Source organism: Poecilia formosa, unplaced genomic scaffold (assembly GCF_000485575.1).
Source record: "Poecilia formosa unplaced genomic scaffold, Poecilia_formosa-5.1.2 Scaffold54, whole genome shotgun sequence".
NCBI classification, from domain to species: Eukaryota; Metazoa; Chordata; class Actinopteri; order Cyprinodontiformes; family Poeciliidae; genus Poecilia; species Poecilia formosa.
This window is the reverse complement of record NW_006799993.1, coordinates 2,371,312-2,398,639: the sequence shown is the minus strand read 5'-3', so window position 1 is coordinate 2,398,639 and position 27,328 is coordinate 2,371,312. Positions and strand designations below refer to the sequence as shown.

The following is a 27,328-nucleotide window of genomic DNA, read 5'->3' as shown; positions in this document are numbered from 1 at the left end:
ATTAATCTCTTATAATAGAGAACAATGTATTCAGGAAAATCTATTAATTCTCTCTGTAAAAGTTCATTATTTTCTTTTTGTAAAACTGAAACAGCTTATTTAAACAGAAAGCACATGTATACATTTTAAGATTTGAACCTTAATAAGCGATCTGTATAATAAAGAACTGTGACTTTATACAAATTGTCAACTTCCTAAAATAATGGCTTAAGTCATTTTTTACCAAAAGTTTATTTTTAATTTATTTTAATTTAATTTTTGCCTTAGTAATCTTTTGGCAAGAAAGAGGTGTTGTTGTTGTTGTTGTTGTTATTATTATTATTATTATTACTATGTCAAAATCCCTTTTGGCAAAAAATGACCATTATTTTAGGAAGGTGTCGCAATGGCGATATTGTAAAAGTAAACGGAATTTTGATGTGTTGTCGCCCCCTAGTGGACATTTTTGTCTTTGAGTAAAGCTGCGTTTAGGAAACTAAATTAAATCACGTAAATTCCATGAATCCACTCAGATCACAGAGACGTAACGCGAAGATAAGCGTGTGGAATGGATGTGATGTATGAACGTGATGACCTGGAGCACTGTTCTCTTCCGCGTCAGTGAGGCGTTCAGGAACACCCGGACTTTAAACATCCAGGCTGCTAAAGTACTCCACTTCCTCAAACTGCAGATAGTTTGTTTTGGTGCTTTGGATCTGCGGCGGAGCAGCGGCTTGGTTCCGATTCGGCCCAGAGGAGGGGGGCACCATGGTGTTTGAGGACATCCAGTACGATGATATTCTGTTCGAGGCGGTAAGTTCTGGTTCTGCAGTCGAGAAGAGGTTCGAGGCGAGGTTCAGGGCCGAGCTTGTGAAGTTCCTGCGTAACGGTGAACGGTTCGGATCAGCGGGTCCATCACCAGGTTCCGTGTGTGTGGCTGCAGGCTGTGGGCAGAGGGACCTTCGGTGTGGTCTTCAAGGCTGTTTGGAGAGGAAAAGATGTGGCCATCAAGACCATCGAGAGCGACGCAGAGAGGAACGCCTTCCTGGTGGAGGTACGGATCCATGATTTATGGGTCAGAACCGACACTGACCGGGGTGAGATTCAGGTTCAGTCTAGTTTAACCAACGCTGATGTCTGATGGGGAGCCAGTTCGGATCCTTTTACTAACCAAAAAGCCCCTTTTGGTTTATTTTTAGTAAATAAAATCTACACAGGGCTGCAAAACTTACTTAAACCTCAGTGAAAATATCAATTATTTAAAATACAGTTTACGGAGTTTAACGTAGGAAATGTACTCTTTGGGGTAAAAGAGAACCTATTGAGCCGTAAATGATTGCTTATCAACATTCATACAAAAAGCAGGCAGAAAATAACAAGAAACCAGTGTTAAAATGCTTAAAAGAAACAAATGTTTATTAGTCAGACTGTTTTGTTAAATCAAAGGCGACTGTAAACAATGAAAATATTTTCATTTATCTGAAGGGACTGTTTGTTCCAGAGCTGAAGGTTATAAAAACAATATACTTATTTTTATTCTAATAAAATCTTAAAATAAAAACATTCTTGCATTGTAAAGGACATATGCTACAATTTTATTATATTTTTTAAAGATTAATTTTATTTTACACAATTAGAAATTTATCTAGCATAAATTGGAAATGCTACAAGACAGTATTTAATATTTTTCTTTCTTTTACCTGCTTTTAAAGGTGAATGCCTGTGTTCCTCTGAACTGATTTCCAATATTAATACATTTGATTCATAGATTTAATTATTATTTCTGAACAGAACCTTAGAAAACCCAAATGAATCTCTGTGTCTTTGTTGCTGCTGTTGTGAATTGTTTTTATTTTTATTTGGACCTGTTTTTGTGTGCATGTGTGCAGCTCCGGCAGCTTTCCCGGGTCAGTCATCCCAACATTGTGAAGCTGTACGGCTCCTGTGACGACCCGGTGAGAACCCGACAGATCACTGAAACATTTACCACGAGGTTCTGCTGGTTCTGTTTATAAGTATGAAAGGAGCTGAGAGTTCTGGAGTAAATTAAAAGCTTAAATCATTTAGTCATAATCTGCCACATTTCTTTAGATAACGATAAATTAGCATCATTTAGTAAATAATGTAGAGGTCAGATTTGAGCATTTAATGATTATTTCTTTCCATATTTCATCAAAAATGTTGAACAAATAGAGAATTAAATTGCTACACTGTGGTTTATGTTTGTTTTTTAATCTTTTCATTTGTGTCGTCAGGTTTGTCTGGTGATGGAGTACGCAGAATGTGGCTCTTTATACAACCGTGAGTCTCATCTGATTGTCTTATTCATACAAACAAGTTTTAACCACATTTCCACCAGACACTTTAACAGAAACTGCAGTTTCTGTTAAAGTTTCATAAGTCTTTTATTGAACAAAACTGATTTGGGAAAAAATGATTTTGTCTGATTTTGTTGTTTTTTGTTACTTATGTAAATTATTGTCCTTAAAATACCAACAATGTCCCAGTAACTTTATATTTTGGTCCAGCTGATGTAATTTTCAAATATTAAAGGATCAGTTTCTCAGTACTTGAGTAATTTCTTGGCTACTTTTTACTTTTACTGGAGTAAAAACATGTTAAAGTAGGGCTACTTATTTATCGTTTTCTTTAGAGAAACACACAACAAGCCAGGAAAAGATGCATAGATTTCAGATTTATTCCAGTTTTGTCTCTTCTGTCACATTTAAATCAACCAAATTTACTGTCACTTTTCCACACTTGGTCAGATTGGGAACCTTTTTTTTCACTCGGTAGTTAAATCATAACTTTTAAAATGTATGTTATCTTTGTCTGGTGTTAAAGTTGGTTTTGTTTATCATTGAGGAAAAAGTTTAGTGGTGGTGTTGTGTTGCAGTCCTGCACAGCGCCGACCCGCTGCCTCACTACACGGCCGCCCACGCCATGAGCTGGTGCCTGCAGTGTGCGGACGGCGTCGCCTACCTGCACAACATGAAGCCCAAAGCGCTGATCCACAGAGACCTCAAACCGCCAAAGTAAAAGCACAGGCGGCCCATGATGCATCAGGGTCCTGTGGTTTTTGTTGGGTTTTTTTAAATTTCTGTCTCTCTGTTTCAGTCTGCTGCTCGTTGCTCGGGGAACGGTGCTGAAGATCTGTGACTTCGGAACGGCGTGCGACATCCAGACCTACATGACCAACAACAAGGGCAGCGCCGCCTGGATGGCTCCCGAGGTGTTTGAAGGTCTGAGGCGCTTCGGCTGCATTTCTGCCGTTTGCTGCGGTTCCAGATAACAGCACAATGTAAAATTATGAAAATCAATTCGCTTAATGGAAACGCACCAATTTCAAAGAAAACTGAGTTTTTTTGCACTCAGTTGAGATATTGAAAGAGTATATTTTACGGACTAGGATTAGCGCCACTGTAAAGATGTTGTTTTCTCAGAATTCAGACTTTAATCTCAGAATTTCATCTTTTTTCATCATTTTTCTCAAGATTCCGACATTTCTTCAGAATTCCAACTTTTTTTCTCAGAATTCTGACTTTTTCTCAAAATTCCTTTTTTCTTAGACTTGGACGTTTTTCTCAAAATTCCTTTTTTTCTTAGACTTGCGATGTTTTTCTCAAAATTCCTTTTTTCTTAAAATTGTGACTTTTTCTCAGAATTCAGATTTTTTTTTCTTCATAATTCTGACTATAATCTCAAATTTTTTACTTTTTTCTTCCTATTTCTGACATAAATCTTCTGAGATCAAGTCAGAATTCTGCAAAAAATGTCTCTTCCATAATATTTTGCAAAAAACGGCAATGAAATTATTATTTTTTGCATCACATAAGTGATCAGCAGCTGGATGCTTCTACTGCCGGAAAAGACGGCAGGAAGTTGTTGGAGGACGACGGCACGGCATGATTTTTAATGACTTATCCTGTGAGCAAGCGTATTTATGTGTGGTTTTAATTGCATCTCTTATTTAACTGAAACATTGCACTTGTGAAAGTTTAGTTTTTCGACAAAGTTTTGATCGTGTTTGTGAAGGAGGCGCCGCTCTGTCGTTCCCTGAGCTGCAGCTTCTCTCCTGTCTGCTGTTTCAGGGAGTAACTACAGCGAGAAGTGTGACGTGTTCAGCTGGAGCATCATCCTGTGGGAGGTCATCACCCGCAGGAAGCCCTTCGAGGAGATCGGCGGATCGGCGTTCTGCATCATGTGGGCGGTGCACAGAGGTGGGTTACCATGGCAACGCAGCACGTCTTGATGCTCAATTCAGATTTATTTCACTTCATTGTTTTTGCTGAGAGCCGATTCTCTTACTCACTAAATGTTGACAGCAACTTCTGTAGAGAAATCTGTTTAGATGTTCAGTCGGTGGGATTATGATGGGATGGAGTGACACAGATTTCATTCATAAATGTATTATCATAATTTTCAGCCATCGTTTACATCCTAATTTACCACATCCGGCCTTTTCTGGTGCAGAATTATGACGCATTTCACATCAATGACGTAAAAGCTGAAGACTGCAGACGCTTAGAGAAAAGTCAGATACGTGTCTGAATTCTCATTAGGAAGTGGCACAGACTGGATTTTGTTCGGGGTCATAGGTCAAATATGAGTTTAGAGTCCCATGAATGTAGCCTATGTTGCTACGTATGAAGCTAACTGCCAGGTCATTGTGATGCAGGAACTCGTCCTCCTCTGATTAAGGATCTCCCTGAACCCATCGAGACGCTAATGACCCGCTGCTGGGACAAAGAGCCTAGTCAAAGGCCGTCTATGAGCGAGGTCCGGGACACAATGGGCAGCCTGATGAAGGTAAAGCTCTGCACGGCTCTCCTGCAGCTGCAGCAACCTTTAAATCAGAGATGTGCAAACATTTAGTCACGTTTAAGATCAGAAAATATCATTTCAATTTTAAAAACTAAAATCATCAAAAATGTTGCTCTTTTTAACTTTCTCAACAATAAAATTAGCATGAACTATTTTAATCAAAGAAATAATCTGATGTTTTTTGTAGGAATTTCATTGTAGTTGTAAAAATGTTTTTTGCATGTTTTCCTTGGCTTGATTGAAGAAAACTAAAAGAAAGCAATTAAACTCAGATTTAGGTGCATAAAATGTCACTTTATAGAGTACAAGTCAATGAGCAGACGTGGTCCTAGTTACCATGACAACAAATAAAAACCAGAAAGCTTAGAAAAGATAACATCTTTAATCTACTAACATTTTTGTAAGTAGATTTTGATTTAAAAGTCGTAGTTTTGTCTGAAGTTATTGAGTTGTGGTTGTGCGGCCGCAAAAAATCAGTCCAAAGGCCGCAAATGCCCCGCGGGCCCCAGTTTGAACACCCTTGCCTTAAATCATATAAATAAAACTTATTCAGTTGCCACCGTCACATTCTCTAATCACATGCGGAGCTGGGTAGAGCATCCAGGCAGCAAAACTTAGTTACTCGCAGTGAGTCAAGTATCCAGAGATTTTACTCAAGTAAGAGTAGCGGTACTTCATAATAAAGTTACTCAAGCAGAAGTAAAAATACTCTTAAAAGTAAATTTTTGCCCTGAAGTTACTCAGTTACTTCCCTCCTCTGATTACATGTTTGTGTGGTCCAGTACTTCCCAGGTTCTGATGAACCCCTCAATCTTCCTCACCAGTCTTCATCATCCAACAGAAGCGGCTCCTCATCCGCAACGAGCACAGGTAACGATTTCACTGAGCGGGTCGGTCCGATTCCACTGTATAATATTCTGCTGTAAGTCCGTAACAGCAGTACGGTATCGTTAGGACGGAGCTACTGAGTGGGAAAAACGTTGCTGCTTATCGGCCCACGTTTGGAGTCACTTTAGACCCCAAGTGTCCAAAGTTTTTGTCACGTGGGACAAAATTTGTAGAGTCAAAAGTTGTTGCAGTCCAAAAAACCCAACTAAAGCTTTTCAAGTGAAAAAGTGGCCTGATATTTATCGTAGATACAAGACTTTAAAGGGATTTTTATGACCAGGTATTAGAAGAAAAGAAGTACATTTCTGCCAAAAACTCATAAATTTTGTGATTAATCAAGTTTTTTTCTGTAGAAAATTTCTATTAATCTAAAAATTTCATTATTTCAAGGAAAAGTCTTTCTGATTTCTTTTTTTGGTAAAAATTTACTCCTTTCCTTTTTCTTCTTACAATGTCCCAAATACACTGTAGCAGATCTTCATGTTTGCTGCATTAAAATAAAGGCATGTAGTTTTCAGTTTATTTGGGTCACTTCGTCTCAAAATGTTTGCTATTTTTTGCTAAATTTAAGAAATAATAAAAGCAAAACTTGGCTTTTCAGTAAAAGTATTCCTGTTTTACCTTTTGTTAAAACTTGTTTATAAAAAGACATATACTTTGTGTTGTACTTTATATTTTCCTGTTTAATAAAATTATGTTTGTAGCAATTTTTATCTTGATTTCAAATTAAAAGTCTCCATCTGCATCTACGGGCCAAATTTGTATAAATTTTTTAACTGCAGTTTGGGGCTGCACAAAATCAGTACAGGGGCCACAAATGGCCCCCGGGCCGCACTTTGGACACCCCTGATTTAGACGTTTAGGTTTAACCCCCGCCTGCCCAGTCAGAATCCAGTTGGTAGTGGAAACGCGCTCCTGAATAAATTCCTTTCTGAACTTTTGAAGGAACTGAATCATATAAAGCTTTTGGTGTTGATTTAAATCAATATTTTAACGTTTTTACATCATTTTATCATATTATTCCCTCTTTAAAAACACACCTGTGGTGATTGTTATAACTCCTAAAAAGCTTCATCTCACAAAGCGATTTCCATTCAGCTCCTGCAGACTAGCAACGGCAGCAATTAGCAAACACCTGATTTAACAGCATATCTGCAAAATATTTTATACAAACTACTTCTCAGTCGTAAGAATGGTTGTAAACGGCTTCATGGAGGAGCATTGTGATGACGAGCAGAAGGAGCAGGAGCTTCTTAAAGAGAGAGGCCCAATTTCAAGGTGTTACATTATGATGTCAAATTTATTTTAAGTTATGTTTGATGTGTCATTTTTAAAACAACTGAAAGGTAAAATAGTTATTTAACTGTGGTATAAAATGGCTCCATAAATCTGGTAAAAATGTGATGCTAGCCCTTTAAATCGCTGACAGCTTGTCCAAAGAATGTTCAGTTGTTTTTGGTTATAAATATTTACATATTTGAGCAGAAATGTTCATGTTTTCTCTCAGATTAAACTGAAAACAGATGTTTCATCGAAACGGACCGCAGACCCAGCTGCCAGGGTCTCTGGTTCTGACTGAAACCCAATCCGACCTCCACCTGGAGAGTTTTATTCTGAGAAAACTGAGCTGAAATTTCAAGTTTAAAGTTTGTACGGATGAACTGAAGGAAGGAAAATCGTCTCTGTGTGTTTGTGAGGCTCAGCAGAATCTGGTTCTGTTTTCTGGTACTAATCGGTGATTCTGTGGGTTTTGTGTCCCGTCTTCAGGCTCGTGTGCCGATGAAACGATTCACAGCAATCGCAGCGACGACGCCAAACACAGATCTGCATCTGGCGGCGAGGAAACGCTGCAGAACACTGAGAACAGAATCCCGCTGCAGCCCAGAACTCCAAAGGTAACGGAAATAAAAAAAAAACAGACACTTCCCCCAGTTTCCATCAACTTTAGAATTGAAAATAAATTCGCTGAATGGAACCACGGTAATTTAAAAAAATCTCACATTTTTTGATAGATTTTTCAGCCGTATCAAATTAGATGGATTTCGCAAAACTGTACGCATCACAACATGCATCACATGACCAAAATGATATAAAAATAGAGAATATATTAAAGATTTATTTTAGACCTCTCAGGTCTGGAAGAACCCAACATGGAGAACCAGCATCCAGCTTCACTGCACCACAAATATGGAACAAACTTTCAGAAAACTGCAGAATAGCCGAAACACTGAGTGCCTTTAAATCTAGACTAACAGCCCACCTGTTTAGAGTTGCATAATAAATGGAACATTAATCAACATTTTAATGTCTAAAGATGGAAAAATGTGAAGTTTACTGGTTTTCTCAGTTGTTTGTGCGTTTTTATGGTTTGAAGCTCTTTGAACTGCTTTGTTGCTGAACTATGCAAATAAACTCGATTGATTGTGAAATCAACAAAAAAGACGACAGGAAGTTGGAGGATGATGGTTTGTTTTTGTTTTTTGTTTGTGGTAAAACAAGTAGCTCCACCAGATTTATCGCAGCATCGCACAGTTCATAAAAAGTCAAAAATGCTGAATCAGTATCTGTTCTGTAAAATGGCCGACAGTTTCCTCAAAACGCCGCACATGTATAAGCAGCTTGTCGCTCTAACTCCTGCATAAGATGCTATCTATCTGATGGCTGATAGATGATGAATAAAATATGAATTTAATCTCATGTAACTGTTTACATCCATATTTTTATGGCGCAAACGAGCTTATTCACATGTGATTTTAGTTTAATTTCTTATTTAATGTAAACGCCACAGTTGCTCAGCTGTGCAGGGTTTAGCCAGTGATTTGTGAATATTAGTAACCGAGTCGCAGCTAATGTTCTGATTCTTTCCTCCAGGCTCGGTGGGCCGCTGTCTCCAGAACCTCCAGCTTGGAGAGTCAAAGCTCCGCCCACTTCAGCAGCTCTGTCAACACCTGCAGCCAATCAGAGCTGAGGATGACCATTAGCCCGACAGGTGAGGTTGACGTAGAGCTCCTCCTCCAGGTGGATCATCAGTGAACTAAGTTTTTTAACATAAACTTTGTTACTTTATTGTAACTATAACAGTCGTTTATTGTCATGTTAGTTAACTTTACTATTACTGTTTGTTACATTACTGTTAGCCGTAATTTGCATCTTTAGTTACTCTTATTTTTACAGTTATTTTTACTGTTACATAGCTATCGATGCTACTTTTTAAATCCAACTTTAAATGTTACTAAAGTTACTTTTACTTTATGCTTCTTATTAGTGACTTTCTTAATGTTACTTTGTGTTCAGGTACCGAGGGATCAGAAAGCCCGGTTCCCTCCGTCTACCTGAAATTGGACCATCAGTTACAGGTACGTTCACATCACTGGGTTTTTCTTAAAGGTCCTGGACTGTAGATTGCTTTCCATGTGTTCTCACTGTTGTTCACTGTGTTTTAAATGTAACAAAAGTGAAAAATGTCCCACTTGTTGGTGCATCAATGTCTGATTAACGAACAAAACTCTTCTTGGATTCTTGGTCTTCACCGTCTTCTTGTTGTGTTTTTCTCTCTTGTTTCAGCCTTTGGCTCCTTGTCCAAACTCCCATGAGTCCATGATGGTGTTTGAGCAGCACATACGAATGGCTCAGGATTATCTGAGAGTCCAATCCGAGATCGCACACCTTCTGAACAGGAAGTATGTTTCTCTCCACCTAATGGAGCGTTTTATATCTTCCTGCGACTTTAAAGTTTAGAAAAGTGTCATTAAGTCCATCTGAACTATCACTGTTGCAGTAAACTCATTTTTCAAGATGGCTGCCGTTTTCAGTCTTTCAAACCAATAATTGCCCTAAAATATTCCCCAATTTCATGATTTGGATTAACTTTGTCACATTATCCTGCTCGTACAATTTAAAGTAATAATATGTTGCAAAATCAGAAACTGAGGATCATCTTAATGGTTAGCGATAGCTTCTGCTAATTTTTCTATGTGTTTACGGGTTTAGCTTTCGCTTCGGCTAATAGTTTTATGTGCTTATTGGTTTAGCATTAGCTTCTGCTGGTTTTTTAATATGTTTAACTTTAACTTATGCTCATTTTTTACGGATTTAGTAGTTTAGTGTTAGCTTTAGCTAATAGTTTTCTGTGCTTAGTGGATTAGAATTAGCTTATGATAGTTTTTTAATAAGTTTAACTTTAGCTTCTTATAATTTTTCATGTGGTTAGCGGTTTAGCATTACCAGAGCTAAGATTGTTGTTTAGCAAAGTAGTGGTTAGTGAAGCTAACTTTTTGGTTAGCTGTGGAAAACTACTGCTATTCTCCATTACAAGCATGGTGACTATTTTGAAAATGGAAAAAGGAAACACAAGATCAAGAAAATCTAAAAGATTTTTATGTTTCAAAATATGTAGACTATGATTTAACATCATCTAGTTGCTTATTTTAATGCATAAATGTAGTTTCTATCAGAATTTTAGTGGCTGTCTTGAAAAATCATGGCGGCCATCTTGATTTTTTTAGTGGCTAACATTGTTTTCTTTTCAAAAAAACAGGACCTTTGCTTGTATCTGCATGTGAAAGTATTTTGCTGAAACACGGTTATCTGCTGCACTAGTGTAAGAGTTTTTCCAACCAACCCGGTTCTGCTGGTTTCTGTTCAGAGAGGAGCTCATGGCGGAGCTGGAGCAGGAGCAGAAGGAGCAGCAGACCTCTTCACGCCTCATACAGGAACACAACAAGCTGCTGGAGGACAACAGCAGCCTGTCAGCCGTCTGCCAGGACCTGAGGAGCAGGCTGAGTCTGATCCAGAGTCAGAACCAGCCCTACAGCTGAGACCCAGCATGTTCCTGCCTCTGATTCTGCTCAGATGTAACGTATTGGGTCCAAACCTGCATCACCCTGGACCTGTTTCTTCAGCAGCTCACCAGCCGTCTGTAATGGATCCGGTCCAGAGCGAACCTGATCCTGAGGTGAACAGATGAACTTCACAGTTAGATCTGAAGGAACTGATCATCCTCAGATCAGCTAAAGAACTACAGATCTAAAAGCTGGAGAAGTGTGAGCACTGATTTTACTAAAGTTCCCCCACTGAACTTCTTAAATTATCTACTTTTTGTATTTTTATACTTTTTATTTTTATTTTTATCCTGACTGCAAAAGAGAGAAAAAAAAAACCTTTCCTTTACAAAATGTTGAACAATTGCTGTAACAAAATAAATTTTACACCAAACTTTATTTACATTGTGTAATTCTGTTTTAGACCAGCAGGTGTCACTCTTTCTTATGGAACATTTTAAAATTGATTCTGTCTCCAGTTTTCTTCTGGAGAAACAAAAACGTTTCAGTTTTCAGTCTGAAAGAGTTAAAATGTTCTTCTTCATGGGATCTTGGAGAAGTTTTTCAGAGAAAAGTTTGATGCTGGTTCTGATGGAGTTACAAAATGTGACGGTTCTGAGTAACTAGTTACATTTACTCGAGTAACTTTTTGGACAACTTTTTGTTCTGTAAGTGGTTTATACACCTTTTTTTTCTTTACTTTTACTTAAGTAATATTTTTATAAAGTATCCCTAATCTTACTAATTTCTGGATACTTTACCCACCAGAAGTAAGTTCTCTAAATGAATAGCATGTATTAATAAAAACGCCAGATGCAACAACAAACTGATGGTAGTGGTTTGTACACAAGTTTTGTTTTAATGTTTTATTTTGAGATCAAAATTATGCAGTAAATGGTTTATGTTGTACTACTTTACCCAGTTCTAATATTATAAATAAAACACAACTACATTAAGTTATGATTTCAGAAATTTTATATAGGAAAAACAGATTTGGATAAGTGTTTCTTTTGTCTAACTTTGTTTTTTGTAACTATTTTTTGTTTCCCTTAAGAATAATGCACTTTGCACATACCTTTTATATAATTGTCTGTCTAAAGACATCTTTTAAATTCAATGTTCTGACAAGTTAGTCTTTTTATGAAATACTTCTTTAATTTTACTTTCTTGAACGCTACTTTTTAGCGTTCAAGAAAACGCTAAAATATGCACTACTTCAAAATATGTTGAAGTAGTGCAGGTTCTGCCTGGTTGTATTTATATTAAATGAACCTAATTTTTAATAGAACAATCACTTAAATCACTTCATACTGGAACCACAATCAATTTGCAATCAGATGTAACTTTCAGAATCAAATTTTGCATGTCACACATGCAGAGCGGGCTGCACACCACCAGGGGGTCCCCAAGAGCACCAAGCTGGAATGATGAAAATTAATTTTTAAAATAACATTGAATAAAAAATTTTCTCCTTATTGTTTTTATGGTTGGTACACAAATAATTGGTTAATTTGTTCCTAATTAATCTAAAAAATTGTTTTTAGTTTTCTGCTCCAGTTAAATTAAATCAATAGCCTTAATAACGCTAAGCTAATTACAAATGATAGCAGGAATGTTGCACACAGTAGCTTAGGAATAATAAAGCATTTGGTGTTGACTTGTTCCTATGGGGGGGGCCAAATTAAAATATACTTAGGGTCCCAAAAAGGCCCAGCACACATGATTGCATCTTGCAGGTTGTGAAACAAGAAGTTAAATTAGATGGAAGCTAAGAGTTTTGATCAAAATTCAGTTGAGTTGCAGTGATCAGTCAGGGAAGATGGAAATACATGCGATCGATCGAAATGTTTCAATGGCAAGTACGCACAAAATTTTAAAACTTTGACTCGTTAAGTCTTCCTGGAGGGATGGGATTATACCACTTGGTCTACAATTCTTCCTTCCACTAAACTTTCTGTTAATATGTTTGGATACAGAAGCTCCATTAGCTTTAAGCTGTTATGGCCAAAGTTGGGTAGTAACTTATTATATTTACTCATTTAGATTGACTTAAGGAACTTTTTGGGGAAAAACAACCTTTAGGAGTATTTTTAATTTGTTGTACATTTTACTTTTACTTGTGTAATTTAAAAAAAAATTACACAAGTAAAAGTGAAGTATCGTTTCTTTTACTTGAGTAAAATTTCTGCTCTACACACTGCGAGCGACTTCACTGAATGAAGAACAAATTTATTTCAAACTAAAAAAAAACCTTGTAGTTTCTGCTAAAGTTTTATATTAAAGATTTGGAAAAAAATATATATTTTTGCCTGATTTATATTACAAAACGAGTTATTTCATTTTATCCTTAAAATATAAAAATGTCCACATAACTTAATAATTTGTTCCTTCTGATGATTTAATTTTTCAATATTAAGCAGTTTGTAACGCTTTTACTCTCACTCGAGTATTTTTTTGGACAGCTATTTTTTATTTTTTACTTTTACTTGATTAAAAGTATATTGAAGTTGTGCTACTCTTACTTGGGTACACTAATTCTGGTTATGCATTAATATTAATTCTTTTATTGATATTACAGAGATTTAGTTGTAAAAAAAAACTTAAAACAAGCTTTTTTATTTACTCTGCTGTGATATGAGTGTGTGTGTGTGTGTGTGTGTGTGTGTGTGTGTGTAGTGCTGAGTGAGGAACGGGTGGGGGGGTTGTTATTGTGAATGAGGGAAACCATGACGTCATCGAACCGATGTCAACAAAGCAGCTCCTGAATCACAGAACGCGCTCCATGTCCACACTCAGACCCGGGTTCGGATCCATGCGGACCCGCAACGCTCGGTGACGGTCCAGCTCAGACCCCGGTTCGGCACCATGCGGACCCGTTGTGACCTGTGACGGGCCGTGGACGCGCAGGAGGAGCCGGTGAGTCTCCAGAAGCGGCCGCTGCGGCTGCATGCGTCCCAGTGAGGGTGTCTCCTCGGCGGTTCGGAGCCGCTGGGTGAGTCCGGTTGGAACTTGCGACCCAGCCGTGCGTGGGTGTGATTTACAAGCCTGACACGAGGCTGTGCACGCGCCTCCAGCCACCGCGCACGGGAGCTGCGGGTCTTTGTGTTGGCGGGTTCACACGGTTGTTTTACTCCGCGGGGAGCAGGACAAAGGAAGCGGCCGCCGCTCCGCCCTCAGCCGGGGGAACAAAGCGCTGAGGGCCGGTGCAGCAGCCGCGGCGAGCCGCTGGAACCAGAACCAGCAGCTGCAGCTCTCAGAACCGCATCAGAACCGTAAAGCGTCTAATTTAAAGTCTGAGCGCCTGACAGCGTGCATGTGCCGCGCACACGCCTGGTTGTGCAGGATGAGCTCTTTGTTTTCCAGCTTCTCCTCGGAGCTGCGGGTGATTCTGCTAGTCATGAAAACAGCCAGGATGGATCCAGATCAGCGTCCAGGTGCTGGTCCAGATCCGGCAGAGCTGGTTCTGGATCCGAGCTGCTCGTGTTGCTGAGTTTGGACCCGTCAGAGCTGTAAAAAGATAATTACAGTGCGGTTGTTGTTTAGGATCGCTCTGTTCTTTTGTAGACCATAAATTCCTTCAGAATGAAACTTGGAAAGTTTAAATAATGATGGACCAAAAACTTATTTGTGAAGCAGATGGTAGAGTATTTGTTAATAAAATCTGACAAGTGTGGCTTGCAGACATACTTACTTTCCCTGATGTTTTATTTAACCACCTTTGGCTTCAATTAGCTGCTGTCAGTTTTGTCAATTCAGACCCTACCTCCCCCCCCCCATTTTAATCTAATGAAAATTGTCTTTAAAAATTAATTCTCAGTCAGATTCAGGTCTGAACTTTGATTAGGACTTTCTAATATGTGGGTATATTTTGATTCAAACCATATCATTGTAGCTCTGGTTGGATGTTGAGGGTAGCTGTTCTTCTGGAAATTGAAACTCAACAGTCTCAAGTCTTCTGTCAATAACAATCTGAAAAGTGTGGCTTGCAGATATATTCTCCCACCTGAGTCGATGCTTTATAGAATCATTTTTTGATCCAATTACAGCTGCAAGTCGTTTGCAGCTCTCCACCAGCCAAGTCTCCACCAACTTTTCAAAATGTAGATATAAAGCTTTATTTTTTGCTCTTTTTTTTCTTCTTCCAGAAACAGCGATGTAGCTCAGACAGATCGGATGCAAATTGACTGTAAAATTAATTATCTTCAATTCTCAGTTGGATTCGGGCCTGAGCTCTGATTAGGACATTCTAACATGTGGATATGTAGTTTTATTCCACGTTCCTACTGAAGAAAAAGAACCAGAATTCCATGATACAACCACAATGTTTTACTGTGGAAACTGAGCCATTATTATATAGCCTAGCCTTTCAGGGCTGCAGGTAACATGTATAGTAGTAATCAATAATTTTTGATGATTAATTGATAAATCATATAAACAATTGGCACATTCTGAAGATTTATTTTATCACTTAAGCCTTTTTTTTTTTACAATGTAAGAAACATTAAAATAGGCAGATTTTGAACCAAATAAAGCTAAAACTATGATATTAGGGTAGAATATATTTATAGAAAAAGTTTCTTTTTAAATCATAAATCCAATATATATATAATTTTTGCAACATTTTGGCTTAAATATGTGCCGAGTGTGTTTATTTCAGCATTATTTTTTTTTGCTGAAATGTGTATGTTGATTATTCAATCAACTACTTAATTAGTTGATTAATCAAATTAATCGAATTAATCATTCCAGTCCAAATACCTTCTTTAAATTTCCCCGCATCTTAATCCCTGTTCCTTGGTTTCATGATTAACTATAATGTATAATTTTTCATCCCATTCATATATAAGCACAACTTTGTGTTGTAACAAGAGAAAATGTAAAACAAAAAAATCTACTTTTTTACATTTTTGTTTAAGAAAAGTGAAATGCTGATGGGAACTGAAGCGGCTCTGAAAGTTGCTCATCATGACTGGAACAGTAAACGTCACTCTGATCCCTCCGGTTTTCCTTCCTGGATGTTAGCGAAGCAGATGAAACGGTTTCAGAAGAGAGAACGATCACACAGAGACTGAAGATTCATGATCATAAACGTCTCAGAGTGTTTCAGAGAGAAACGGCAGAAACACAAATGGGCTGATTTCTGCTGTTTATCTGCTTCTTGGGTGATGCTTTAGTGTTGCAGTAAAACATCGGATTCTGATTTTTCGCTCTGATTTTTGTGTCGATGTTTCTGTTCTGCTGCGTCTGGAGAAGTTAATTGTATTTATTACAGTCAAACTAGTGGAACTGCAGGAATATCCAGGTTTTATTAACCTGTTACTTTTTCTGCCTGGAAAACACCATTAACCACAAACACCGCTAACAGTTTGTGTTTGGATTCTCCAGGTTTTGTTTTGATTCAGCTTCCAGCTCCTGTTTGACTGCTATTAGGGTTTTAATGTGTGACTCGGGTCACTTTGCTTTCCCTGAAACCTGAGGTGTCTGATCCAGTTTCTACTTCTTCAGCCGCCTGCAGGCCGGGTTTTCTGATCTGAGTCCATCCAACACCGAGGCGAAACTGAACCCAATGGTTTACTGCAAAAACACAAAATCTTACCAAGTAATTTTGGTTTAGTTTCTAGTACAAATGTTTTAGCACACTGAAAATAAAACAAAACATATTTACAAGTCACTTTGCAAAAAAGATATATGGGATTGTTTAAGTAAATAATTCCTTAATATTGATACATAAGTTTCAGTTCAATTGGTGATTATTTCACTTAAAAACAGAAAAATGTATTTAGTGAAATAATCTTATTTTTAATCAGTATTAAGCTCCTATATGTTGCTGAAAAGATACTTATTTTAAGTGTACAAAGATATTTTCACTGGAAACTAGTTGGTATATTTTGTATTTTCGTAGTGTTGGCATTGATGGTTTCCAACCTGGACAGACTGGTTCTTTCCATCTGAAGAGAAATATTAGAAATAAAAACTTCTCATCCTGCATCTGATTCAGCACTCGATGGTTTGCGTCATCAGATCCATACAGGAGAGGATGAGGAGGGATCGGCAGCCCTCGGGATGAAGGTTCTGGGTGACCTCAGAGTTCAGGTTTCCTGATACCAGCGAGAAGCGTGTCTGCGAATAAAAGAGGAGACGATGATGTCACAGCAGGATGTTTATCAGGATCTCCTCTGGGATGTCTGCCGGTCATTTCTGGATCAGATTTACCAGCATCTTTCCCCGTTAATCTGCCTTTCTGCAGCGCTTCTGCTGGTTAAATAATCTGAGGATTTCACTGCTGCAAATGGAGAAAAATACGATAACCTGCTCTACGTTAACTGCAGGACGCAAGAAAAAGTATTGGTGGATGATATGGGCTTAAAGTTTTATCACAATATTTTGTGGTAAAAGTGATAATATGACAGCGAGCATAGCCCCACAAATGCAAATACTGCTTTTGAAAAACATTCCTATTTGTAAGGTGAGATTTATATCACTAAACTGCACACAGTAACTGCATTAAGTCGTATTTATTGATACATAGGAAAAACAGTGAAGAAAATAGTAAAGCCAGCAATCCTGACAATATGGACAGTTTTGGATAAATATTGTCTCAGTAAATTTAAATTAATGATGTTCATTAAAAAAACTAACAATATAGCTACAAAATGTGTTTTTACTGTTTTCTCCACTATCTGTATTAAGAAATTGTCATTAAGTATCAGTAAATTTGAAAATTTAATTAAATCCAGTACAGTTTAGTGATATAAATTTAGCTTTTTAAGTACAGTATGTGAACATGTGTTGCAAATTCCATACAGTACTGCAAAAAAGTACAATAAAAACCTTAAATATAAGTATTTTTGGTCTGATTTGTAGCACAAATACCTGAGTAATCTTGACAAACTAACTTAGAAGTAACTTTTCAGTAAGAGGAATTGTTTTAGTTAAAATCCTCAAATTGAAAAAGTTTTAGTTCCACTGGTAGATTGTCATTTATATTAAGACATTTTCCATGTCATAAGTGAAACAATGTGCCAGAGGAACTAGAACTGGGTTGCTAGGTGACCGGCGGGGCTTGGCTTGGGTTGCTAGGTAACGGCTCTATGACCGTTATTGACTCTAATAAAGCTCATATCTTTCTGAAAAGTTATTTATAAGTTAGCTTTGTCTTATTTTCTTATTTCAACTGTACTAAGACATTTACACCAGAAACTACTTTTGTGTTTTGAGTTACTTATAATAGAATTTTAAGTACATATCACCCGGTTATGGTGGTCTTAAACACGCTGTAATTTATTTTATTCATTACAGGAACAGTGCATGTTTACATTTCTGTCAATATGCCAGAGTTAACTAGAAGCACAATGAAGCAGGATTCAGCCGGTTGCAGCAGAATATTGCTGGATGTGTCTGGATGTAGAGTAGATCTTAATTGACTAGAATGTATCAGGGATGGGAAGGAACAGGATGCAGCACATTAGAGCAACATAGAGCTGAATGGAGGAAGATGACGTGAAGTGCAACTCGGGAGGATGGTGAGGATGTTTTAAAAAAGCGGTATTATTTATTTTCCAGGCAAATGGTGGCAATTTACAGCACAATCAAGTAACTTCAGTTGTTTTAAAACTGCTATATATATGAACAAATGTAGATGTTGTAATTGGGGCTCTGTCTCTTTAAGAAAGTCCTGCTCTTTCCAACACCCCGCCTTCAGGAAATTATCTCATCACTACTCCCCTATTAACTGTTTCACAATGTTTTTTCCAGCATTCACTGCAAAAACACAAAATCTTATCAAGTAATTTTGGTCAAATTTCCAACACAAATATTTTAGTACATTTGAAATAAGATAAAACTAACTTAGAAGTAACTTTTCAACAAGAAATATGAGCTTTTTAAAAGTAAATAATTCTTTAATATTCATGTAAAATGTACTTGTCCCATTGGCAGATTATTTCACTTATAACACAGGAGAAATGTTTTTCTTTCAGTGAAATAATCTGCCAGTGGAACTGGTACTTTTTCATCAATATTATTGAATTATTGACTGAAAACTAGCTCCTATTTTTTGCTGAAAAGTTTCTTGTAAGTTAATTTTGGCTTATTTCAAATGTACTAAAATATTTGGTCTAGAAATTAGAACAAAACTACTTGGTAATATTTTATGGTTTTGCGATGTTGCACGGAGAAATAGCTTGTGTAATGAGCTCAGCTGATGTGCAGTTCAAACAGATGTTTGCTAATTGCTGCTGAAGGAGCTGATTTTGGGAAAGTCGAAGGCGGGGCTTGGTCCATCCAGGCGTTTTCCGCAGCTGAATGGTTGCCATGGAGATTAAAGGATTTCTCAAACATGTGTGAAAGAATTAAGGCAACGCTCCAGGTGTGTTTTTGATGATGGAATAAGAAGGTTACATTATGCTGCCATTGTAAATTAAAGTCCTGAACGAAAACAGAAATAACAACAGTCTGTCCTGAGAGGTCACTCCTCCTCTAACCCGCCGTGTGATTGGACGAAAAGGAGCGGAGACAGATTGCAAAACACAAGATCAGGATGGAAACGTGATGCGTAGCTGTTCTGGTTATCCTCACGGACGCAGCAGATAATCTAAGCAAATGATGATGATGATGATGATGGTCAGTATGTGGATTCACAGTGAGCCTTCAGAGGTGGGCTGCTTCAGCAGGTCTGACTCAGCACAAAGCTCACACACCTACACACACACACACACACACACACACACACACACACACACACACACACACACACACACACACACACACAGACTGCACACTCAGCTGTCTGGAGGGAGGATTTATGAACGGCTGAATCACAAAGAAGCAGCTCTGCCTGCAGTCTGTGTGCACGGCTGCCGCTCTCTTTAAAGCTCAACTTTAGATCTACAACTGCGTGCTTTAGGGTTGAAACAATAAATCGATTTTTTTTTAAATAATCGTCAACTAATTTAGAAATCAATTAATCTAAATGGAGACTCAAAACGGGCCGTTTGCTGAGAGAACAACACAATCAGAGCAGAAATTAAACCAAAACTGTACAAAATATTTAAACATTTTGTAATTAGGATAAAAAAAATCTTTTTTTATCTGGAAATATGTTTCACCCAGAACTTTTCATAATCTTAGCTTCACCTGGTTCAAATTCTGTAAACAAATCTTCTATTCATCTATCCTATTATTAAATAGTTAATCCAAAAAATGATCAGATCAGTTGAACAGGGAGGTCTGAGCTTTTCACATGTTGGTCTTTTGCTACAAATCATCAATAACTCAGTAAAGAATTATTGTGTTATTGCATTTAATAGGCAATAAAATGTTTAAGTTCTTATTTAAAAAGGAATTAAATTATCTATTTGCATCTTTTAATGTGTTTCTAATATTATATATAATATAAGCTTAAGTGGACAAATGAAAAATCAGAATGTTTATCCGATTAAATGATTAATCGTCAAAGTAATGTATGGAATCGATAGAATTACTAAAATAATTGTTAAAGATAAATCAGGCAAATGTGAATTATTTTAATTTGTCATATGATTAATTGATTATTGATTATAGCAAGATACAGAGGAATGCAGCAGGATTTTTCACAGTGGAGTATAATGTAATATCGAGCAGCTATTACTGCAAAAACACAAAATCATACCAAGGATTTTTATTTTAGTGCAAATACCCTAGTACATTTGAAATAAGACAAAACTAACTTCAAACAAACTTTTCATCAAGATAAACTTGTCTTAAGCAATTTTTTTCTTCAGTTTCAGTGAAAGAAATTTGCCAGTGGACCAGTACTTAAAAAAAAAAAAAATCAGTATTAAATTATTTACTTAGTTCTATATCTTCATAAAATGTTACTTAAGTTAGTTTGTTTCATTTCAAGTGTACTAGGATATTTGCTCAAGAAACTAGACAAAATGCTTGGCAAGACCTTGTGTTTTTACAGTGTAGGAGGTGTTAGGATATAAACAGAGAGCAGAATGATGAAGCTGGATGTAGTCAGAAACAGAAAGGAGCAGCTGAATGCAAATGAGTGCAGGAAGGTGTAGCAGGATGCAGCTGGAGGTATTTTCTCACAGAGAGATGCAACAAAATGAAGGGATATGCAGCAGGCTGCAGTGGCCTGATGTTGACATGAGCCTGGTGCAATAAGTAATAAATCAATTAATTGCATGATAAATTAAGATGAGCGCAGTGATTTCCATTTGCATGATTGTTTTACTTGTGTCTCTCTTTTTCTACCAAAGACTAAATGACAGAAGGGTTCAGTCTGGTGCTTTGATCTCAACGAGTCCCGGTTTTAATGGGTAATTTTGTTGACAGATTTCATCATCCATTTTATTTTTGTTGTTTTGTTTATTTATTTTGGATATTCAAAACGTCTTCCAGATCCACACTGCAAAAACACACAATTTTATCAAGTATTATTGGTGAAAATATCTTAGTACACTTTAAATAACACAAACTAACTTAAAATGATCTTTTCAGTAAGATTTAGAGGATTATTTTAAGTAGATAGTTTCTTAATATTTAAGAAAAAAGTACTTGTTCTATTGACAAATAAATTAACTTATGAGAAAAATATGTCTTGTTAAAAGTGAAATAATCTGCCAATGGATCCATTACGTTTTCATCAATATTAAATAATTATTTACGCATAACAATCTTCTATATCTTGCTAAAAAGTTATTTGTATATTAGTTTTGTTTTATTTCAAGTGTCCTAAAATGTTTGCACTAGAAACTAAACCAAAAATATTTGTTGTTTTTGCAGTGCAGTGTTAAACATTCATTCGAAATTAAAGCTAATTGAGTTTTGAGAGGGTATACTTGTATTTTTATCCCATTATGATTGCTAGAAAATGATCTCAAACCAACAACATTATTGTTTATTGCAATAATTTCTGGGACAGTTTATCATCCAGAAAAATGTACTTTGTGACAGACCTACTTTAGCATGTGATTTTCACACCACAGATTTGTTCTGTCTGTTTGTATCTGATGGCTTTCTGAACAGAGAACAAGACGTTTAGATGTGCTACAACCTGAACTGAGTTGTATCTGAATTTGTGTATTGATTGATAATAAATTGATAACTCCTTCTGCATGCAGTTTGTGCAGGGTGTCAGAGGAAGTGATGTCGGAGCAGCAGCATGACGGTGAGGCGTCAGCGCCGGTGTACGTGTACGAATCCAAGGTACACTGTGCCAACGTGCTGCTGAGCCTGGAGGAACAGCGGCGGCGGGGGCTCCTCTGTGATGTCACGGTGCTGGTGGAGGGCAGGGAGGTCCGGGCCCACCGGGCCGTCCTGGCTGCCAGCAGCAGCTACTTCCTGCAGGTCCTGCTGGGACACAGCGAGTCTCCAGGCAGCGCAGAACCCATCATCAGCCTGCCAGACAAGGTAAAGGGCAAAATGACAGGACGGAGAGATGATGCTTTGCTTCCTTTTGTGAAGTTTTTAGCAAGCAGAGCTAAACCAAAGCAACAGACAGTCTGAACTCCGTCTGTCCAGTCGTGTTAAAGTGGAGCTCTGTTCCTGTTTCATGATCTTATTGTTCTGCTGTGAAGCCTGAAGGGTTGCTGATGTGAGCACAAACCACACAGATGGACAAAGATGATGCTGACAACAGTGAAGGAGGAGGAAGCTGAGGATGATGAAGGTTGAAAGAGACCGAATCATTCAGGACACAAAAGATAAACACAGGAGGAAGAGGAAAACATGGCGAATATTTGATTTTTCTGAAAGCACCTCTTTTTATTTTTCAACTATTTATACCTTACAGTGCCTTTTTGCATTCCTACAACATAAAACATGAGGACAGTTAGCAAGATTTTAAGTAATAGATCAATTTAGGGACACAAATTATTGATTAAGGTTATCTAAAGTTGATTGAGCTAGTGATTAATTGATAAATAAACATTTTATTAAAGAGTTTTCTCTTGTAGACTCAACCGTTTTTCCTTAACATACATGGCTAAATTTCTCATATGTTGAATTTAAGGAAAACATTAAATTATTATTATTAAATTTCCTCTTTTTGTCATAACATCCACGCCTTCGTAGCAAATCAGATTTTTGGTTGAGAAGTTGATTCTGCTCCTCCATCATGCAGCGTCATTAAGGTAAAAATAGTTGCGTGTTTATTTCAAAACAGAATCACATAAAGCGCATTTTGCGTCCAACACTATGTTTAGACCGCTTCCTTTTTCCATTCTGGTATGGCCATCATCTTTCTGTCAATCCGCTTATTGATGACCAGTGGCGCCCTCTGCTGGATGGCGGCCAAACTACAACACTAAAAGAATATCGAATCAGACATTATTAATTCACACGATTCATTTTAATCTAATAAACCATTAATCGACAGTTAATCGTAAGTAAGTTACTTTTTGCATCACTGGACCAATATATGCCTTATAGATAACAGATGTGTTTATTTTTTTGCAGGTGACAGCTAATGGTTTCGCTCCGCTGCTCCAGTTCGCCTACACTGCCAAGCTGGTGTTAAGTCGTGAAAACATCCATGAGGTCATTCTGTGTGCCGAGCTCCTTGGTGTGCACAACTTGGAGGATTCCTGCTTCCAGTTTCTTCAGGCTCAGTTGGAGAGTGATGGACAGCACTCCAGAAATTGCAAGGTGCAATATGATGAAGAAGACACCGTCTTTTCCCAAGACCTTTCCTTTGATAGTGGTTCAGAGACAAAGAAGGAAAGCTCTCTAACAGCTGATGCTGCTTCCCCTCATGAAGATCTTCCACAAAGTCCGAAATCCTGGAAGTACCAGCACCAGGTTTGCGACGACAAGCACAATGGATTAGGTCAACAGACCATTCCCACTCCAACCAGTTCAGAGTCGACAGACTCCTGTGCTGCTCCCCAGACCCTTCTCAACCCCTCCAGGATTAAAGAGGAGCCCTTTGACGAATCAGGACACGAGAGGAACGGCTTCAACGCAGAATTTGGTACTGAAGAGGTTCTGGAGATGGAGCTGGAGGTGGAGGGAGTTCCAGTTGCAGATAAGCCGTCTGCAGATGGGGAATTGGCCTCGTCCTGCCTGCGTTCATACCTCCAGCGAGGCGGTCTAGATCTTGGCACCATGACTGGCAGCACCATTCAGCAGCTTCTCTCCAACCATCTGTCCATCAGCCACTACAGAGAGCTGCTCAAAGACAGGCAGAGGAGTAAGATGGACTCTGTAAGCCAATCCAACCTCAACAGCGTCAATGATGGAGACATGCAGCAATCCAAGACGTCTTCTTCTCGGTATGAAGGAGAGCCAGACAGACGTACCGTCATTTTCTCCTCTGCAGCTGGTGAGCAACCTCCATTGTCCAACAGAGAAAAAACCTCAACCATGGAGCAAGTGGAGACTTTGTCACCTCACCTGACATGCCTCACCAGCTCTCCTGTCTCCATCAAGACATTAGCTGCCTCTCCTGTTCCATCCGAACCCCAAACTCAGACTCCCAGCTCCCACTCCTCGTATCCAGATGACATAGCTACTGTTAGCTCGCCGTCCAGCCTGGCTTTTGACCTCTCCTCTGCCCCACATGTCGGTTCAGTCTCGGCTCTTCCTCGTTGTCTGGTCGGAGTGGTGGAAGCCCGGACGCCACTCAGAAGTGAGGTCGTCTTCAGCCAAGGCCACATCAAGATCAAAAGTGAGCAGGAGTTTGGTACCAGTGGAGGAAACTCCAGTGATGAGTCCGAATCATTCTCAGAAGGCGACAGTGAAGGTGGATCCAGAGTCTCTGGCCCTGAGGTTAGTAGTTAGCTTCTTTCTGTTTGCTCATTAAGATCACACTTCAGAAGACCGACTGCATTGTGTTCATTGTGCACCATGGAGGCTAAAAAGCTGCCAAAAGATGGCGCTGCTGCTGTTCTTAGTTTTCACAGTTTTTGTTTTTCCAGAAAATAAACATACAAACAAAAAATAAACCTCTACAAAGTCCATACTTTTAGAATCCAGTAACTTCAATGTAAGTAAATGTCTTTAATATTGTGGTTTTGAGAAACTGGACTAAGTCAAAAATAAGGTTTTTCCAATAAGTCTGGTAATGCTCAGATATCCATTCTTTTCTTCTGCCTTGACTATTAACAATATTAATTCATTTAGTATGCATTTTTGCATTGTGTTATACACATCCGTGAATTATGTTGTACGCTTACAAATCTTATTGTACGCTTTGGAAATCTTTCTCAGACTAATTTAGTGGTTGAAGACTGTAGATGATCAGTAGATGCGGACAGGATTTGATTAGTGTGATACTGACACCTGCTGGCTGTTGCCCCGCATTACACTCACCTGCCTTCATGAGGCGGATTCCCTCCGATTCTTGTTCTTGTTTAAGGTCAGAGTTTCTCCGCCCTGGTTCTTACTGCGACGGAGAATTAGGACTATACTAAGAAGAAATAATAATAAAAAAAATATATATATAAGATTACGAGAATAAAGTCAAAATATTATGGAATGAAGTCGAAATAGTACGAGAATAAAATATTTCAAGAATAAAGTCGAAATATTTATTTATTCCGATTCTACTTCATTCTCGTAATATTATGACTAATGTGTTAATAATACTTATTCTTGTGATATTTGGACTTTAGTCTCGTAATTATATTACTTTTTTTTTACACTCTGTTGTAGTTTACACCCTTCTCTGCTACATGTTCTTGTTGAATTCAAGCTGAAGAGCTAATTTTATAACATTTATTTCTGTCAGATATTTTTGGTGCAGAAACGCGTCAAAAAATTGTTGGTCAGTGGATACTGATAGTTATCATTAAAGATGTTAATGTGGTTTAAATCTGCAGTTTTTATCATGAATTAAACCTTTATGCCATCAGACCAGACCTGATCAGATTGAACTCCTCGGTTCTTTCAGGTGAAGCTGCCGTTTCCTGTGGATCAGATCTCCAACCTGCCTCGCAACGACTTCCAGGTCCTCATCAAGATGCACAAACTGACCTCGGAACAGCTGGAGTTCATCCATGACATCCGCAGGCGCAGCAAAAACCGCATCGCTGCTCAGCGCTGCCGCAAGAGGAAGCTGGATTGCATTCAGAACCTGGAGACGGAGATCCGAAAACTGGTACGGGCTTAAAACACACACACTTAGCATAAAATTACCCCAACAACCGAGAATCTACATAGTAAAGATGATGAACTTCTGAGTACTTTTAACAACAAAGGCTGAACTAGGGCTGAAACAATTAATCATGACGAAACTATCCATCCATCCATCCATTTTCCTTCACCCTTGTCCCTCAGTGGGGTCGGGAGGGGTGCTGGTGCCTATCTCCAGCTCACGATGACGAAACTATTATTTAAATAATTGTCAATTAATGTAGTAATGGTTAATCGTTAAATGAAATACCATTTGCTTAAAAAGTGTACAAAAGAATTATTTTTTTAGCTGCAGATGCATCCTTTGCTACAAATAATCAAAAATCACTAAAGGAATACTATATTATTGCATTTTAGTTAATACAATATATATTTTCTTATTTAAAAAAAAAAAAAAAATATTTTTATTTGCATTTTTAAATATTTTTCTAATATTGTGTAAAAAAGAAGCTTAAATGTAGAAATTGCAGAATGTGCCAAGTTTCTTTTAACTGATTTATTGTTGGAATAATCAATAGATTAATTGATAAAATAGTTGGCTGCAGCCCTATAAAGCAGCTTTTGCTATCAAATTATTAATCGATCAATCAAAAAAAAAAAAGTCAGCACATTAGTCCTGTACTGTATTGATGTTAAGTGAAAGGGCCTAGCTTAGAAGTATGTTTTTAGTTTCAGGTGCATCCTTTGCTACAAATGATAATGATTTTATGCAATAAGATGTTTATTTTCTTGTTTGAATTGAGTCCTTTGACTTATTTGGATATTTTAATGTAAAGGATTAAATAAAAAAAGTAGAAATTGTCAATTTGTTTTATCTGATTAATCCATTAATTGTCAGAATAATTATTCTGTAACTAAAGTAATCGTTACTTGGAGTTGAATTCTCAGTTTGTTTCTTTGTGCTGATTTTGAGATTTGACCCAGTTGTGTGTTTTCTGGATGCAGGTGTCAGAGAAGGAGAAGCTGCTGAGTGAGAGGAACCAGCTGCAGGTCTGCATGTCCGAGCTCTGGCAGAACCTCTCCTTCCTCTCGCAGCAGGTGTGCAGAGAGGTCCAAACCAACCAGACTCCGCCCGAATCCGCCACCATCGACCTCACCTCAGATCCTCTGGACCAGGACCACGTGAAACCCGGATCCGGCATGGTTGGAGAGAACTCTGAGGAGCTGGAGAGCAGGCGGAAAGTCCAGAACGTGTTCGGTCGGAAGGAGCAGAACTCAGACGACCCGGTGGTTCTGGTATCCAGTGAGGAATTGTGTAGCCCCACAGTGACAGTGGATTTCTGTCAGGAGATGACGGTGAAGTGCACAACGGAAGAGCCGGACACACAGGACTCGTCTTGAGCAGATCCGGTTTGTTTACCTGTCTGACACACCTGTGATCTCATCAGTACTAACGGTGGTGGGCTTTTTTTATTATTATTATTTGGACAGGTGAGAACGTGCAAGTCGGCAGCTTGTTTCTTATTTTTAAACGATCCATTTTCCGGTTTATCTCGGTTTTTTCTCAGGAAATGTACAAACTGTTCAGTTTTCTCCTCCTCAGCTTCTCTTTAAGTATAACAAAAATAAGTGTAACCGGTTTAACCTGAGGGCCAAACCAGATTCTATAAAGGTGAGGAAGCCTCAGAGCTGCATGTAGCTCTAAAAGAGAAAACCAGTTTAAAACCAGTGAGAGCGGGTGTTTACAAAACGAT

At 38.1% G+C, this 27,328-nt stretch overlaps 2 protein-coding genes across 4 annotated transcripts; both read left to right on the top strand.

Moving 5' to 3' along the window:
- The first annotated feature begins 360 nt into the window (after positions 1-360).
- LOC103138778 (mitogen-activated protein kinase kinase kinase 7-like) lies at positions 361-10,828 on the top strand. Of its 2 annotated transcripts, XM_007553118.2 has the most exons (14): positions 748-792; positions 923-1,033; positions 1,869-1,934; positions 2,235-2,280; positions 2,876-3,014; positions 3,097-3,221; positions 4,071-4,199; positions 4,658-4,788; positions 5,586-5,673; positions 7,459-7,586; positions 8,563-8,680; positions 8,986-9,047; positions 9,256-9,371; positions 10,337-10,828. In XM_007553118.2, exons 1-14 carry the CDS (start codon positions 748-750, stop codon positions 10,506-10,508), a joined length of 1,476 nt encoding a protein of 491 aa, XP_007553180.1. In that variant the 3' UTR covers positions 10,509-10,828. The 2 variants fall into 2 exon arrangements, with proteins under 2 accessions (XP_016527456.1, XP_007553180.1); XM_016671970.1 differs by lacking the exons at positions 4,071-4,199; positions 4,658-4,788; positions 5,586-5,673 and having other exon boundaries at positions 361-792.
- A 2,376-nt stretch (positions 10,829-13,204) lies between these two features.
- Positions 13,205-27,318, top strand: bach2a (BTB and CNC homology 1, basic leucine zipper transcription factor 2a). Of its 2 annotated transcripts, none has more exons than XM_007553117.2 (5): positions 13,205-13,427; positions 21,623-21,911; positions 22,959-24,269; positions 25,393-25,599; positions 26,580-27,318. In XM_007553117.2, the coding sequence occupies exons 2-5, from the start codon at positions 21,648-21,650 to the stop codon at positions 26,973-26,975; spliced, it is 2,178 nt and encodes a 725-aa protein (XP_007553179.1). In that variant the 5' UTR covers positions 13,205-13,427; positions 21,623-21,647; the 3' UTR covers positions 26,976-27,318. The 2 variants fall into 2 exon arrangements, with proteins under 2 accessions (XP_007553179.1, XP_016527513.1); XM_016672027.1 differs by lacking the exon at positions 13,205-13,427 and adding an exon at positions 13,447-13,503.
- The last annotated feature ends 10 nt before the right edge of the window (positions 27,319-27,328 follow it).

Bases quoted from the DNA above. Each gene is read 5' to 3' on its own strand.
- bach2a (XM_007553117.2), top strand. From the start codon at position 21,648: ATGTCGGAGCAGCAGCATGACGGTGAGGCGTCAGCGCCGGTGTACGTG. The intron at 24,270-25,392 runs GTTAGTAGTTAG...CGGTTCTTTCAG, and splicing joins CCAGAGTCTCTGGCCCTGAG to GTGAAGCTGCCGTTTCCTGT. The intron at 25,600-26,579 runs GTACGGGCTTAA...TTCTGGATGCAG, and splicing joins AGACGGAGATCCGAAAACTG to GTGTCAGAGAAGGAGAAGCT.
- LOC103138778 (XM_007553118.2), top strand. From the start codon at position 748: ATGGTGTTTGAGGACATCCAGTACGATGATATTCTGTTCGAGGCG. The intron at 1,935-2,234 runs GTGAGAACCCGA...TTGTGTCGTCAG, and splicing joins ACGGCTCCTGTGACGACCCG to GTTTGTCTGGTGATGGAGTA. The intron at 9,372-10,336 runs GTATGTTTCTCT...GTTTCTGTTCAG, and splicing joins GCACACCTTCTGAACAGGAA to AGAGGAGCTCATGGCGGAGC.